Here is a 17,313-nt window from a genome sequence, read left to right as displayed (position 1 = left end):
TGAAAGGGAGATGTGGGTCCAGGACCGGGCGATTGTGGGCAGTGGGGGAGCATCGTCAGGAGTGGTGTGTGTAGCACTGGAGTCTGCAATCGACTGAATTGTTGCCCAGCTGCTGCTTTGAGTCGTTGTCTGCGGAACTGTGTCTCACACACACATGGTGTCGAGATCTGTGACTACTGCAAGCTTGACAAGGTGCAAAACAAAACGTTTTTCATCTCTGCAGCCCTTAAAGAGAAAAAGGGATCTTGCTCTTTTAAAAGGGGGGGGGGGAGGACACAAACTGCAGTACCAGAAGTTTGCAATAGCTTGAAGCTTACAGATCATACCTTGTGATATTCATTTATTTAATAAACTGATAAGCCGACTTAAAAAAAAAATCCCAAGGTGGGAAGGAACTTGCTGAGCCAGATGTTTCAATGATTGCCTGGTATTCAGGTCCGATAGTTCAGGTCCGATAGTTCTGGGTGATTATGTCGAGAGTATTCAGGTCCGATAGTTCTGGGTGATTATGCCGAAAAGGGATCAGTTTGAAGTCATAAAACCTCGAAATCTTTCATAAATTGGTGCAGCAAAGCATAAAGTTATTTTGGTATTAAACCTGGTGACCAGGATAAAGCTTGGGCGCCACACATGGTGTGCAAGGCATGCACCGAGACTCTACGTGGGTGGACCAATGGCAAGAGGAGTCTGAACTTTGGAATTCCCATGGTTTGGAGGGAGCCGACAAACCATGTCACTGACTGCTACTTCTGCGCTGTTGATGTGACTGGGATCAACAGAAAGAACCAGAGCAGCCTCAAGAATCCTGATCTTCAATCAGCACGTCGTCCTATAGCTCACTGTGATGAAATTCCAGTGCCTATCCTCGGAGAACTTCCTGACATTAGTGACAAAGATGCCTCCAGTGTTGAAGGACATGAAGAAGAAGAAGTGGTTCTTGAAGATGATGCTCCTCATCCATTTTCCCAAAAGGAGTTGAATGATCTAGTTCGCGACCTCAGCTTGTCAAAGGACTCTGCCGAACTGTTGGCATCCAGATTGAAGGAAAAAAAACCTGCTCTCTGACAGTGCTCGCATCAGCTTCTTCTGCAACAGGCATCAAGAGTACCTCCGTTTTTTCTCGGAAGAGAAGGACTTGGTGTACTGTGCAGATATTGCACAGCTTCTGCTCAAGCTTGGAGTGCCACAGTACGAACCCAAAGATTGGAGACTGTTCATTGACAGCAGCAAGCGATCACTGAAATGTGTTCTGTTGTGTATTGAGTCAAAGGATTTTATATCTGTATTATTATTGTCTGTATTTGCATTAGGGTAAAGTAACTGCCTTTTGGTTCCAGAGGGTACAGCTACTATTGGTTCATTTAAGCTGCTGTATTTGGATCCTCTGACTTATTGGTTTCCTCCAAAAGGCAGGACTGTGATTGCCTGAGATTGTTCCCTCCAAAATGTATCCTTTCTAGCTAGTTCCCTGTCCCTATAAATGTAGCTCTCCCCTCCTCAGTCTCGGTCTTGTTTGCTTGAATAAAGAAGTGTTACTAGAGAACTGTCTCCAGCATATTATGTCAAGAGAGCTGAAATCACAAACCCCACGTCACAACAACTGGCGACAAAGGTGGGATCCGGAATGCTGAGGAGCGGTTAAACACAGCCCTGCCTCAGAGTCCGGATTGTAGCTAAGAACAAGACTCACTGGCCAGCTGAGAAGATGATCCTGCCCACAGGACAATGGAGAGTCCAAGGGTATTGGAGCCCTTCCAGCCATCAGAGCCCCACACGTGGGAAGACTACGTCGAACACTTCGAGTTCTTCGCAGTGGCTCAAGGGATCACCGATGCCAGCAAAAGAAGGGCCACATTCCTGAGCTACTGTGGGCCTGAGATCTTCAAGCTGGCCAAGGCATTGCTTGCTCCAGCGAAGCTAAGTGAGACATCTCTCGAAGATATTCTTGCCTGCCTAACAAGCCATTTGGCGCCTACTGAGACCAAGATGGCCCGGAGGATAAGAGGCAGCAGCGTGCTGGGGAGTCTGTATCTGCATTTCTAGCTGAACTGCGGAAGCTCGCTCAGCACTGCGACTTCCAAGATCTGGAAGAGACTCTCCTGGATCGGTTTATTGGTGGTCTGAGCAGCAAGAAAGCCAGAAGACGCATCGTGGCTAAAGAAGAGGTTACCCTTGCTTCAGCCTTGAAGGAGGCCACCGCCACAGAGAATTATGAAAGAGAGGAGCTTGATGCCAGTCGCAGGGCCCCTAAGCCACAGATAGAAGTTGCGCATGCCATGGACGAGCTAGAGGCTACTCCGAGCCAGAGCCCAGTCCATTTCTTCCCCTTCTGTTTGCCAGGAGGTAATGGGACCAGTGGCCATGATCTTTGTTTTTTTGATGTTGAGCTTCAGACCATATTTTGCGCTCTCCTCTTTCACCTTCATTAAAAGGTTCTTTAATTCCTCCTCACTTTCTGCCATCAAAGTTGTGTCATCTATATATCTGAGGTTGTTGATATTTCTTCCGGCGATCTTAATTCCGGTTTGGGATTCATTCAGTCCAGCCTTTCGCATGATGAATTCTGCATATACGTTAAATAAGCAGGGCGACAATATACAGCCTTGCCGTACTCCTTTCCCAATTTTGAACCAATCAGTTGTTCCATATCCAGTTCTAACTGTAGCTTCTTGTCCCACATAGATTTCTCAGGATTATATATACTAAGGTCTAATTGAGCTTTTTGCTGTGTTTGCAGGATTGTAAAGGGGCAGCTGAATTAATGCAATATTGTTGGCATGTGTAAGTGATGTCATCTAGAGACTAAGTGAGAATTGATGCAGCAGTGCAGATACAGCATTGACATATCCTGTAATGAGAGCAGGAAACCTTTTTTGTTTTTAATTGTATTTAATTGAATTAATTTGGATTGATTTGTAACAATTTGGAAAATTAATAAAAAGAAAATTAATTGGCTAAAAAGAAAAAGACTGTGGGCAGTGAAAAGTAGTATCAGATAACAGGCTGAGAGCCTTTTAAAGAAAATTTAAATAACTTATTGCCTGGAAAGATTAAAAGGGACTGGAGCTCAGAATTGCTTATACAGTAATTTATTTTTTACATCTTTTGTAAATCCTTGTTTTCTTGTGCTGAGTTGATGAAAAATGAAAGTGGGAATTTTAAATTGTGTCATATGACACAGGGAAGCAAAGATAGCCTAATAAATCATGGCTACACGAAAGACATCGCTGATCCTTGAATTTGTGCAAAGGATGCTTAAAATGCAACAGATTGAGTTAAGAAATGGATTACAGAAGATACAGATTTCAGGACACAGATAAGACAAATGGGATGCGGTGTAGAATCCGCAGGTGGCAAACACAAACCATATTTGTTTAAACATGGAAAAATACCAGATGGGAGATGAGGGGTCAGATTTACAGCTGTCAGAAAGGTGGGAGCTGAGGATGGAATCTGCTGTAAAGTTGGGAATTTACTGACCACAGGAATTGCTCAAGACATTTCAAAGTATGGTTTTCTATATTGAATGTGCTTTCAGAGCTGTGTCTGATGAGATTGGTGGAACAATGAATATACAAATAGAAAATGGCCCCCATCTCCTAGAGACTAAACTGATCAAAGACTGGGGGGGGAAAGAGGGCAAAAGGACAAAAAATGATTTAATAAAGATTTAACAGGCAAACAAATATAAATGACGACGTTACTGAGAAAGGTTGCAGCATCTGAGGAGAAACTCACTAAAAAGAACTAGAAAGAGGTTATTTTGGACACACAGATCAAAGATATCAATGCGTAAATGAAGAGCTACATTGAACTTCCTAAGTGAGAAGATATGGATTCTGGATGCGTGGGAAGAAAATTTGGGATTACCATCTAGCAGAATGGGAGGAAAGCTGGATATTTCTGGAGTGTATATGCTAAACATTTTGGCAGACAGAGAAGTGGAAGCCTCTTTTTTCTTTTAATCTTTACCTCCCTCTTTCCCCTCTTATTCACTGTTTTCGTTCTGATTGTTAATTTTTGATAGCACTTTATTGATTTTGTTCTTGCACATGTTTTGATTTCTGAAGATTTATATCTGGGATAAATGAAGATATATGCAGAGGTGATGGATAGAAGAGAGGAAAACAGGCCAGAGGCTGAGAAAGGGGGAAGGGAGAGCTGGAAGACTCACTTCTTTGCATGTGGATTGAAGATTAAGGTATAATTATGATAGAGGGATATCTACATATAATTCTGTGTTTTATTATGATTGTTACTATTTTTTCTTCTCTTTTTCTATTTTCTTGTTCTTCTCTCTCCTCTGTTTCTTGTCTTTTTGATTCTATTTGCTCTAGATACTATTTTAATGTTTTGAGAAAACTTTAATAATAATCTTGGGGGGGGGAGAGAATGGCAGGGGGTGGGATTCCCCTTGGTTTACAGACCACAACATATGCTAAATAAATAGCTGGTGTTGTCTAAGCTACCCACAAACTTTGTGAAAATATATCAGGATGAACACCTGAATAAACAGGTTGTCCGGAAGCAACCCTACAGCCTTTCCATTGCCCCATGCATTTATTTTGACTATTAACCAAGATACACAATTACACAAAGAGCAGGATATCAGGTTTATTAACAGTCATGAACAGAAGTCACATTCATTGCTGTTTATATATAAAGCCAGGCAGAAAATGCAGTTGCCCATAAACTGAAGAAAAAAATACTATAAGAGTTACATTTTAATTAAGATATCGGGGGAAATGGGCAGAGAACAAGGGGTGATAAAAAGAATTCGGTAAGAACTGCTAAGAAACAAAAAGTTGCATCTACTCACTAACAAGAAATGAAAGGAGATTATGAATTGGGGAAGGGGGGTGCAACTAATATTGCATTTTCTTTATAAACATTCAGACTGTTCAATAGAGACTCTGTACGTTTCACTGGGGCTAGTTCTCTGTTGTAAAGGCCGTTCTGGCGACTTGGCTCTGAGTTTTAACAGGCCAGGGTCTAGACTAAGGAGAGGATGGATGTTATTCTGATCAAATGATGTAGATGTCCCAGGCAAAGCAGCCTCTTGAAAGTGCAAGTCCTTCTTAGTAAATTTATTTTTTACTATGCTGCACAGCACACTGATCACCACTACAAGAGCACAGATGAAAAAAACAGTGGTACCTACAAGAATCTCGGTATAGCGGAACAAGGAGCTAATGCCTGCAAGACAAATAAAACTGCTTTGTTGAACTCGTTCTTTCCCGAATGCTTTTTGCGCACAAAATTGCCTTCCACAATTCAAAAGAGATCAGCCAACACGTCATAGAACAAGTCAAGGATTCTAGGAGACCAACATTCACATTTCATGCTCCTCCACACTCAGGACAGGAGTTAACTATCTTAGGGTGAAGACACAACATTTTTAGAACATAGTAAGGCTGAATTTGGAAGTTCTCCTGCCACACGGAGTGCAAACATAACTTGCCCTCTTCTGGAAAATACAGCCCTGCTTTCTGCAGCCATTATGCACAGTTTGAATTTCTTTGTTTAAAAGCAAATCTGGGATAAAGCCCCCTGTCCATCAACACCCATAGGCTACTAACCATCACTTCCTTACACTGCTTAGGGCAGTTTTGCAACTATCAAAATGTTTTGCTATTTCTTTCTTTTTCTTTTTTTATAGGGTCAAGGAAGAACATATAACAGAACAAAATGCACATCACACCTGAAACAAAAGGAAGACAGCTCACACCAAATGTGAAGCAAAATGCAGGACTGAAGGCTGAATCAGCACAAGGCTTGCTGGCACACATGCCTGAATATCTGTCTGTCATGCAAATTGTTAAGGCTAAGCTCACCCTATTGAAGAACTCACCGTGACTGCTTTTTAAACACTGTGTCCACCTTCATCCATATATTCTCAGGTGATATGAACAGAAGCATAACTACATCAAAGACTTTCAGGAGCCACAGTACAACTAAAAAGGCATAATCTTACTCTGACAGCTTAAGAGGTTGCTACGGAAAACTGGCAGGTTGAATTTCCAATGCAAATAGCATACTTCTTCTAAGATGGACAATTATTTCAAACTCACCTTCTGTCTGATTCTACAAGATTTACTGTTCATAAGAAAAAAAACCCCTGCTGTAGGATGAGCCCAGTCTTGTGCCAACTGGCTGGGGTTTAAGAAGAGGAATATATTTCCACAAGCAAGAGAACAGCTTCCAGATTAAGATGTGCACCCAACTGATATCCGGATTAAGATGTGCACCCAACTGATATCCCATAGAACGGGAAGGTCCACTGTGTCTCTGTTTTATTTTGTGATAAGCATTTATATTTTAGTCTTAACATTTTAATGCAAACTGCTGTTATGTTAAGCAGCATAACATTTACTATTCTTACTAATTCTTTTTATTCTTATCCTTAAGTATTCTCATTCTAATTCCCAATACTAAATAAATAAATAAATCCCAAAACAGATTTATAAATACATACCTGTCTGTGGATTATGAAAGCACAGGGTTCCTGAATTTTTTGGAGAACGATCCTCATAACCTTCTTTACATTGACATATATATGTACCATATCCATTGCGACAGATTGCCTTGTCACCACATAGCCCAATCCCAGAGCTGCATTCATTCACATCTGGCAGGTAGAGAGAGAATAAAATTGTTCTGCAGTAACATGGTTATAAACTTTGAATAGCATGTTTTCAGACTACCAGTCATATAAGCCACAGCTAACCAATTAAGTAGAATTTAGTATGCACTGGAAGCTGTCTTACTGCCACTTATGTCTCCCATGGATTGGCAGAATAAACACCAAGACAACAGTCCTAAGTCACATAGGTGCAGGAAGAAACAAGAAGAAAAAGATGTTACACAATCCCAGCTAAACAGATATAAACTAGAAACAACTGATACAAACAATTCTGGAAACAGAGGACAAGTCAAAATAATAAAAATATAAATGAAAATGTTGGGGTATTCAATGCTATGGCATTCCATATGTATGGAATAAAATAGATTTCCCTTAAACGTTGGCTTTTCCTGATGTTAAGGATTAGTCTTTGCATGCACAAAGCTTTTATTAGCCGGCTACCTTTTTACATATGAGCATTGCATGCAGTATTTGAAGTATTATAGCTGATTCATTTCCCATCTTCTCCTTTTCTTCACCTCTTTCAGTGGACATTAAAAATTTCCCTCCCACTTTTCCTGTAGCATTCATTCTATGGTACCCCACCCCACGCCCAGCTCTTTCACTCACAATGATCACTTCATGGTTATGCACGTCACAAGCACTTCCTCACAGGTGGAAACACTGCACATCCTCCATTATGGCTGCACCAGAAATCCTGCTCAAGCATGTACATTGCATGTGGCGCACCAGAATGTCAACAAAATTGGCTGAAATGTCAAGGGTGGATGATCTTCATCACCACTAGCTTTTTAACTTGACAACACTAAAGCTCCATCTGCACTATACACCTAAAAGCATTGTTATACCACATTAAACTGTCATGGCTTCTCCAAAAGAATCCTGGGAACTGTAGTTTGTTGTAAGAAGACCCCTATTCCCCTCACAGAGCTAAAATTCTCAGAATTCCCTGGAAAGGATTGGCTGTTGCTGTTATGGCGTGAAGGCAGCTATAAACAGATTTGCCCAGCACACTTCCGACCAGACTCTTAGCAGAGCTGAAATACAGTCTGCAGCTAAGCGTGAGGAAGTTGGCCCTGAGTCTTGATTGATGAGACAGATGCCTGTCATTAAACTTAACAGTTGCTATTTACAGAAACTACTGCGGATCCCCGCGGCAGATCTGCTTGCATCTTCTCAGCAGATCAAAACCGAACCTCTCTCTTAGTCACTCTCACATAATGCGCTGCAAAAAAAATTCCTTCCAGTAGCACCTTAAAGACCAACTAAGTTAGTTCTTGGTATGAGCTTTCGTGTGCATGCACACTTCTTCAGATACACAGAATGCGCTGCGCGTGCCCATGACCTCACTGTCTTATCTTTGCACCAGTGTAAACAATCCAGCTTCACAACCAGAGTTTCATCTTACATGCAGAAACTCAGGAAGACAGTTTTCTGAAAACGAATGACCAGTACCCCCAACAAAATCATGCTGAGAATTGTAGCTCTGTAAGGAGAAATAGGGGTCTCCTAGCGATTCTTAGCACCCTTAACAAACTGCAGTCCCCAGGATGCCATAACTTCTTAAAGTGGTATGATACTGCTTTAAATGCATAGTGCAGCTGGGTCATGGACACTGAGGGGATAACCCATAGTCTTCATGTACATGGTTTCAACAATGACTTGCTTTGGAGCAGGACCTGTCATTGTAAAATAAAGTGCTAGAAGCCAAAGGCGAATGTGCTTCAAACTCCATGAGGGGAAGGCAGATGGAGAAACAAGATGATTTGGAGAGAAACAACTTTTGGGAATAAGAGTTTGGATTTTATATCCCGCTTTATCACTACCCGAAGACGTCTCAAAGCAGCTAACAGTCTCCTTTCCCTTCCTCCCCCACAACAAACACTCTGTGAGGTAAGTGAGGCTGAGAGACTTCAGAGAAGTGTGACGGGCCCAAGGTCACCCAGCAGCTGCATGTGGAGGAGCAGGGAAGCGAACCCGGTTCACCAGATTACGAGTCCACTGCTCTCACCACTACACCACACTGGCTCTCAGTGGGAAAGAGTTACACATGCCACCTAATGGCTTCCCTACTCCAAATTTTCCTCTCTTGAAGAGAAAAGCAGGTATTAGGCTTTTGTTGTATGCTGTAGAGTTATGTGGGTCAAACTGCATGCAATAGCTGGCTTGCATACTTCAACTGAGACCAACTAGAATGAAGTTTCAGTTCCATTTGATGCCATGTAATCAACTTCTAAATTGATTTAGGAGACAGTGACACAATGTTAAGGTGTAATTCAACATCACACTATTGTAATCGTTCTGTCTGCAAAAGCACTTTTGCTTGCATGATGCAACAATAACCCTCTGTTTGCTGTTCTGGGGGATCTCCTGACCCCCCCAAGCCTATTTGGGAGAAGCCTTCTTGTGCTGGTGAAAGACCTTGTGCTGGCTCTCATTAAAGTTGAATCCAGCCCTATGTGATCAGCTTAATTGTTCTGTGGATTAAAGGGCTATTCTTTCCTCCTGCCTTCACTGATGCAAAAATTGCAAGCCCAGAATTTTATTCACTGAATGATTAAAGTTTCTTTTTTAGCTAGTGATAGGAAGACCTGTGGAATTTTTCCACCTTACTCCCCCATCCCGGACCTCCCGATCTCTATCTAACTTGTTATTTTATACCACCCATAAATAGTGTAACACTTTTTACACACCTCTCACCACAACTGTCTGAACCTTGCCAACTTCCACAGATGTTCCACCAAGGTCTTCCAGTTGCAAATGCAATAAGTGAGATATATTCTTTTCTTCTGGTGTTAGATGGAGCCAGAACATGAATATCAGGTTCGGACCATTTTGTCTACATATAAAAATTAGTATAAAAAGTATTAATTTCAAATGAGTGAGTACATTAACACTTCCCTTCTCTAGTAGCTGAGCACATATAATAAAGGTATTATCTCAGCTTGGGAATAAGATGATGGAAGGCAAGTTGCAGGTTTACTACAGAGAAGGAAGGAAGAAGGGTTGGAAATAATATTGTTGGCTTTTCCTCATTAAGTGCAACTGATAAAGAATAGCACGCAAATTCAGTGTGCTTTAAACCAAGTTTGTTACCATTTTAGGGCAAGCTATAGCTTAGTTGACATACCTATCAGTTTCAGTTTCTTCTTTCCTTATAATTTCCTTTAACTTGACTTCCTTGACTTTGATTGAGAGGAGTTTCACTTTCTCTTGCACCTGAAAAAAAAGCAGCCCAACTGTGGGTTTATATTGCAGATAACCAATGGTTAAATCAATGGCAACAGAAACAAAGGTACTGATAGCATAATTAATATCCTGTTAAAAATAACAACAAAAGCCTCACCCAAGTATGGTGGACCTCAGTTTTTCCTACTATGGGACAACTACGCAAGTATATGTAATATAAAAATAGTATTTTGTTTTTATAACTTTACTTCAAGTGTTTCAATTGCACCTATAATAAATATGTATTATATATCTATTATATCTCTTCAATAGGTTTCCACTCTTCTTTCCCTTCTTCTAACTCACAAAATTCTTATTCCATTTCTTAATATCAACATCTCTTAGTCACTCTGAATCTCTTTCACAAAAACTCTTATTATTTCAAAAATAGTGAATGCTCACATTTCCCCAAAGATGTCTATTTCCTTGTGTGCTTCCATTTTATTCGTCACAAAAAGGTGAAAATCCAACCTTTCTGCTGTCTTTAATTTGTCTGAATACCCATGTTTAAATAACTGTGCACTTTGAAAATCTATTAAACTCATTTTGTGGAACTGACATGATACCAGCATCAACATGACGTGCCACAGGCGAGATGTGCCCCCACCTCAAAAATAAAGAACTAAAATTGAGGACTTGAAGCTCCTCTATTAAAAGGACTGACATATAGCATTACAAAAACAATCGGCTTTACCATACAACCAATGCCATTTGTTTTCTTACCTGACTCTTAATAGAGTCTATGAGAGCTTTTTCCAACTCACTTCCAATGGGAGAGCTCCATCCTTTGTTTTCTATACCAAAACTTATTTCAAACAGAAGATCTGCAGAAGGCCCAAAGATTGCCGAAGTACAGTGAGGATACAGAAAATAGCAGAGCAATTCCTACAGCTTGCCACCGTATTTAAAGCTAACAGCCCCCTAAGCCAGTGTGGTCTAACGGTTAAGATGTCAGACTAGGACGTGGGCTACCAGGGTTCAAATCCACACCCAGCCATGAAGCTCATTGGGTGACCTTAGGCCAGTCACAGTCTCTCAGATGGACCTACCTCACAGGGTTGTGGTGAGGATTAAATGAGAAAGAGAAGCACATGTATATCACCTTGAGCTCAGGTGAGATATAAATGCAGTAAATAAATAAGCACAAAGGAAAGTGTTCCCTGCACCCAGACGGCCTACTTGCAGCATGAGTATCATTGGTTTAACAGTCAGTGATGTATCAGGTCACTCAACGATTTAAAGGATCTACATTGGCTCCCAGAGCTGACCTTTAAAGCCCCAAACAGCCTTGGCCCAGTATACACAAAGGAGTGTCTCCACCCCCATTGTTCAGTCTGGACACGGAGGTTGACCTCCAAAGGCCTTCTGGCAGAAGTGAAGCTACAGGGAACCAGGCAGAGGGCCTTCTTGGTAGTGGTACCCTCCTTGTGGAATGCCCTCCCATGAGATGTCAAGGAGATAAATAACTACACAACTTTGCAAAGAAATCTGAAGGCAGCCCTGTATATGTTATGTTATTATATCTGTTGGAAGCCACCCAGAGTGGCTGGGGCAGCCCAGTCAAATGGGTGGGGTAAAAATAATAAAATTATTATTATTAATTATTATTAAACTACACTGGGAAAGCAAGTTTTTTAAAAGTTCTTCCAGCCTTGAGGAAGGGGATATGGAAACGTTACCTCCAGGATTGTGCTCAGATTCCAGTACAAAATTATTGTCATGGGGCTTCAAAACAGAATCCCTCTCTATGGAAGAAAGACAACGGAAAAATATCAATCTAGTATCCGGAACATGAGAGTTCTAGTGCAACGCCCATAAACACCATCAAGTCAGAACTGTATCTGACTCACATGTACAGTACATACAGTTTATTGTAAAATTATCCCCCCACCCTAGCCCCATATGCAATATGTGGAATGAAAATACACTTTATGCTTGCACACATGTTGTTTATATGCACAAGTAAAACATTTTTCACTGAACACAAGACACCTTACAGCCTTTCACTGAACACAAGACACCTTACAGCTTGGTCTTTCGTGGACTAGAATATCAGTCGGTAGGCGAATATAGACACAAACACAAAGAAAGAGAGAGAGAGAAAACATAGTTGTCGTTTTGTCAAACAGTAGGGTTCCATTATCAATCAATCAATCAATCAATCAATCAATAAAAACAATTAAATGCAAACAGTACAGAGTGACAATTCTGCAAAGGAAGAGCAGTGACCATTCATAATAAAAGTGACTGGCCAGTACTGAACGAGTGGGGGAAATTCAATGTGTGAAGCAGCTCGGATTTAGAGCGACAATTTTGTTTCGTTTGCCAACAGTTACTGACTCCCCCTCCTATATCAAATACTAGAAAAAGCTGAAAACCACACACTGCTCAATGGAGTTAAGCCAGATTTCTGAAACACACAGGCTAGCAAGGATTTCTTCTGTAATTTCCCCAATTAGCTCCATGCATTTACCAGCCTCAGTTGATAGATAAGCAGTTTAGAGGTAACAAGACTTACCATAGGAATAATTCTCTGCTTTCAATGAAGTTTTATGACTTGACACCTGAGCAGAAGGTGAGTAGGGACGATTTGGGTTTGTCCGCTTCTTTTGCAGTCGCTCTGCGTTTCTGGTTACTGGATTGTTGGGAGGCAAAGTAGAAACTGCTTCTACTTGGGTACCTTTTGAGTTCTTTGAGGGAACAGCCTGGAAATTTGTAGCTGTAGTGGTTGTGGGGCCCAAGAGTTTCCTATTAAGCATCTTTAGAGAAGGAGCAGGGAGCACATTAGGGTACCCTACAGTGGTCAGATAGGTTTTTGGCTTGGCTGTAGGAATGCTTGGAATTTCTGTAGTGAGCTGCTCTGCTCCACGAGAGTCATTTTTTCCCACAGCAGTAGTCACTGCTATGTACTTATCACTGTTGCCATTCTCTTCTCCAAAGGCCTCATTGTTCCTCTGCTCTCCTGTATATACTTCCTGCAGTTCCAAGTCTTGAAATTCCATTTCATCCATGATTTTCCTGGAGAACTCAGAATTAGTCAGCAGTGAGTGAGGAACCTGTTCTTGCTTCTCCTCTGGGATACTTTTAGGAGGTGAAAGTGGAGTTCTCTGATCTTCCGTGAACATTTGTGGAAAAGTAGTGCCACTCAAGGCAGATGTTCCTAATATTGTTCTCCCAGTATTGCTCATGTACGCTGGCTTCCAGCGTGTGGTTCTGTGCCCACTATTTTGAAGATTGACAGATTCAGTGACAGTTCCATGACCTTTCATTGCCACCGATTTTGTCATCATTCTGACCTTTTGGGACACACGTAGTGTGGCTGAAGAGGCAGTTGGCTTGTACATAATTGCTTTGTCTTCATTCTCAATACTGCTTGATTCTAAGACTAGAGTTTTCTTGAAGTTGCTGGAAGAGGTTTCATTCCCATTCCCAATGTCATCAATAGTTGGCTTAGCGACATGTATCCTCTTTATATCAAGAGGTTTCAAGGTAACTTTTTTTTTGGTTTTCAAGAGAGAAACCGTAGGCTGCAGGAATGATTCTAAGCTTGTAGCCTTGCTATTTCCCCACCACCTCTCTTTACCAGTCGCAGGAAGCCCATTTTCGCTGCTAAGCTTTCTGCTAGTGTTTACAAAATCCAAAATATGCTGTGAGTGCATTATAAAAGACTTGGGAGAAAGTCCAGCACTGCTGTTAGATTTCACAACTGGCCTTTCACCACCAGTAAAAGTTTCATAATCTTCAAATACATAATACCGTCCTTTAAAATATTTATGACTATGGTTGTGAGAAGACATTGTTGACAAAAACACTATATGGACAGCCACAGCCTGTGCAGCAAACACCAAGGTACCATGGTTTCTGCATGCATAAGTTACTTTGCTTTCAACACTTGATAAGACTCCTTGGAATATGAGCTTATCCTGATTTTCTTCACATTGTGAAATCCCTTCAAATCCTTCTATGTAAATCAAGATGTGCTTGTGAGGACCAGCCCAGATAGTCCAGTTGCACCAGCTGTTGCCTGGCATCCTGCTCAGATCTGGAGGAGAGAAAGTTCCAGCATCACCCTCCAAGACAGCGTGGCAACTTGTTACAGGAAGATACACCAGCAGCCAAGGGAATCCCAATTCTGTAGGTGGAAGATGAAAGAAGGTGTACAATCACCATCACTTTGGGCTCATCCACCCTTCCGCTTGTTCGGAGCCTAGAAAGCATGGGTCCAAGGGGTTTTCTGCTTGCCCTATGCTTTCTTGGCACAGGTCTGAGTGGTTTTGCCTTTGTCCCACCATTTTCCTCCTGAAAACCTGCTCTTTCAAGCTAATCAGAATAGATGGCAATTTGCGAAAAAACCATTTGTTCCAATTCAGCACTAAACTGCAGGTTTCTTCAGGGGTTAGTGGCAGAACAAATGGAAGTTTGGAGGATCCATTTATTGAGCACGATTGATTTATTGCAGGCACAGGCAAACTCCGGCCCTCCAGATGTTTTGAGACTACAATTTCCATCATCCCTGACCACTGGTCCTATTAGCTAGGGATGGTGGGAATTGTAGTTCCAAAACATTTGGAGGGCCAGAGTTTGCCTATGCCTGGTTTATTGCATTAGAAGAACGACAATAGAATTGCTAGCACATTTGCAAAGCTAAGTAGGGACTGGCCTGGTTTCTTGGCCTTTATTCAATGCTTTGAGCATCTGGAAGCACTTCATACATTGTATTAATTATGCTTATGGCACTCTGGCCAGGCAGTTTGGTGTTCTACCTGTTTTGCAGTATACCCGTATTGCTCACAGGCCAACTATAGGCCTACAATAGACAAAGAGAGACAGCATAAAAGATCTGCTCAGACAAGCTCCCCTTGCCCCCCAACACACACTCCAGAAGCAGACTGCCGATGTTGACAGATCACTGGTTGGGGAACAAGTGGAAGCCTGCCTGAGTTTAGGCAACTTCAAAATAATGCTGACTCTGGACACACCTTGCGAGGTAACACAACTGCTGAACAGTTGGCTTGCGATTTGCCAGTTTTCAAGGCAAGAGAACACATTTCTGAAGATTTATCACAGAGCCACTTCACACATCCTTTCCAGAGATAAAACAACTCCACATCATCCAGGGTTAAGAATGAAGCTGAAAAATCATTTTATTTTACTTCTTGGTATATATGTGATGTGCAGTTGGCATGTATGTCAAAAGCTGTCAGCACTTGCTCCTTGGTGCTGACTGGAGGCCACTGTTGTGGTTGTGACAGTATGGAAAACACCACACTAATCTTCTGACACCAACCAGTCAATCATTGTGCCACTTGGACAAAATCTGCTGAAGAAAATGTTGGAAGTTTGTATTTCCTATCCCATTTGCTGTAAGCTATCAAGAGCACAAATACAACTATCTGAGAACTATAGGTAGTCGATCAGGGTTATATGTTTCAGAAATAACAGCCTCCATCTTCTTGCACCTGAGCCATCACATCCAGTAATGGGATTTGCTTTGTTTGACTTCTTCTTATGGCTCTGTTTGCAGCTTCAAGGCGCCGAACCCAACACCTCCCTCCCAAGGGCTCCCAACACAGAGAGATGCCAGGGATGTGGTGCTACAGCCCCTCCAGTTCCTCAGTGAATCTGAATCTTCTCATTGCTCAGCTGCAAAGTTCATAACCTACGTAGCTGAGCCTGAAACATTGGCTTGAGGAAAACTGGCAAAGAATAAATCAAATCACAGAATCCCACTGGTGGTCATCTGAGGGGCATGAAAATACCAGATCTGCAAAATTCAAAGAACACCCTAAAGCTGGAATAGGAGAGGCAGCTGTTTCTGCCATGGGAGTAATGTGATACTTTAGAAATAAACATAATGTAAATACTGCCCTGTGGGCACTTGTGCATTTAAAGTGTGGGGGATACAAAACAAACACACCACCTATCCTTCCCAGATTTAAAACAGGGCCTGAAATTTCCTCTAGCCCTTCTCCCTCTTTGTTTTAGCAGAGCCCAACCCAAGGGCTTAGTCAGGAAGAACAGCAGCAGCAGAAATCCATTGCTCACAGGCTCCTTGGCCGGCAGCAGCCCCACTCTCCATCCTGGAAGGAAGACAACTAGCCTCTAGGGATTACATTACCATTTGAATCATCCCTTTGGTATTGAGCCTGCCCTGCAGCCATACTGCACCCCCCCTCCAAAGTACACAAATCCCAACAACACTTGTGCACAGTACAAAATTGCCGTCAAACCCATGAATGAATCACCTTGCTCCTTTTAAAGCTCACCTGATTTTGATTCCTGGGATCCATTAAGACTTGTGTCGGCCTAAAAAGAAAACCAAGGGATTTACTCTTATTAGTATGCAAGTATAGCACAGATACAAGCGCTTTTCCCTACACACAGTCATTCCAGGGCTCACTGCTTATTAAGTGCCAAAATCCCATTAACTCCGGGAAGTGCAGAGTTTACAGAGGAAATGGTGCATTTATTTAACATATGTGGCTATTTCTATCAGAGGTACACGGGATATAAATGGAAGAATGAGGCACTTACATGAAGCCCTCTTGGGGCAAGAGGTGTTTGGACTTGACTCTTAGGACAACATCAATACTCACCCATTCATCATGTTTTCCTACATCAAAGTTTGGCATCGGGAAACCCCTGGAAGCTTGAGTGGTAGTTTCCTTCCCTAACGAGCAAGAGCAAAGCAGAAGAAGAAATAATGCCAGTGGGAAAAGCAACTTCATCATAAAGTTTTACCAAGCCCCTCCATTAAATATCTCCACAGTTGCTCCTTTCCTAAACCATTCAGGGTCTGCTGCAGCTGCTTCACTCGCTCTCTCTTAGGGAAGCCTAATGCTGGAATCTCTCTCACTTTTCAAGGCCAGCCAATTCTCCCTCCACCCAAAAGCACTCTATTATCCAATCAGATTACAAGGTGCCAAGTAGCACTAATTAAACAGTTGAGGGCTCACTTGCTTGAGAGGATGTTTGCATGTTTACTTGGAAGTAAGTTTCACTTTGCTTAATAAGCCAAGCCCCCAAGAAATAAGTTTGCAGACGGACATAAAAACAAATGTGCTGTTTGCTAGCGGTGGACTGTACTCTCTAAGTTGTTGTAAAACATGCCTTTGAATTTGATAATAAAGATTGTTCCTATTTATACCATTCCCAGAGAGGTTCATGAGGCACCTGCGCTGTATTCTTTTTAAAGGTAAAGGTAGAGGTACCCCTGACCATTAGGTCCAGTTGCAGACGACTCTGGGGTTGCACGCTCATCTCGCTCTGTAGGCCGAGGGAGCCGGCATTTGTCGCAGACGGCTTCCGGGTCATGTGGCCAGCATGGCGAACCAGAGCAGCGCACAGAAATGCCGTTTACCTTCCCGCCAGAGCGGTACCTATTTATCTACTTGCACTTTGACGTGCTTTCGAACTGCTAGGTTGGCGGGAGCTGGGACCGA

The 17,313-nt window shown here is 42.1% G+C and overlaps 1 protein-coding gene across 6 annotated transcripts; it reads right to left on the bottom strand.

Moving 5' to 3' along the window:
• Nucleotides 1–4,606: 4,606 nt before the first annotated feature.
• LOC309366979 (uncharacterized protein) lies at nucleotides 4,607–16,885 on the bottom strand. 6 transcript variants are annotated; one of them, XM_081906128.1, is made up of 10 exons: nucleotides 16,468–16,844; nucleotides 16,138–16,177; nucleotides 14,851–15,191; nucleotides 12,390–14,003; nucleotides 11,551–11,616; nucleotides 10,595–10,695; nucleotides 9,774–9,862; nucleotides 9,337–9,482; nucleotides 6,476–6,628; nucleotides 4,607–5,196 (listed from the first exon to the last, which is right to left on the bottom strand). In XM_081906128.1, the coding sequence occupies exons 4-10, from the start codon at nucleotides 13,900–13,902 to the stop codon at nucleotides 4,883–4,885; spliced, it is 2,382 nt and encodes a 793-aa protein (XP_081762254.1). In that variant the 5' UTR covers nucleotides 13,903–14,003; nucleotides 14,851–15,191; nucleotides 16,138–16,177; nucleotides 16,468–16,844; the 3' UTR covers nucleotides 4,607–4,882. The 6 variants fall into 6 exon arrangements, with proteins under 6 accessions (XP_081762254.1, XP_081762253.1, XP_081762252.1 ...); XM_081906127.1 differs by having other exon boundaries at nucleotides 14,851–15,188; XM_081906126.1 differs by lacking the exon at nucleotides 14,851–15,191 and having other exon boundaries at nucleotides 16,468–16,856.
• Nucleotides 16,886–17,313: the final 428 nt, after the last annotated feature.

The sequence above is a fragment of the Podarcis melisellensis genome, assembly GCF_964234715.1.
Source record: "Podarcis melisellensis genome assembly, chromosome: 3".
Taxonomy (NCBI): domain Eukaryota; kingdom Metazoa; phylum Chordata; class Lepidosauria; order Squamata; family Lacertidae; genus Podarcis; species Podarcis melisellensis.
The sequence above is the reverse complement of the archived record's forward strand: the minus strand, read 5'-3'. Positions and strand labels throughout refer to the sequence as shown.

What these genes read in the sequence shown, in the direction of transcription:
- LOC309366979 (XM_081906126.1), bottom strand. Translation starts at nt 16,602, where the DNA reads ATGATGAAGTTGCTTTTCCCACTGGCATTATTTCTTCTTCTGCTTTGC. An exon ending in TAGGAAAACATGATGAATGG is followed by an intron (nt 16,178 to 16,467) that starts GTGAGTATTGAT and finishes TTTTCTTTTTAG; the next exon opens with GCCGACACAAGTCTTAATGG. An exon ending in TCAGACAGTTGTGGTGAGAG is followed by an intron (nt 6,629 to 9,336) that starts GTGTGTAAAAAG and finishes TCTACCTGCCAG; the next exon opens with ATGTGAATGAATGCAGCTCT.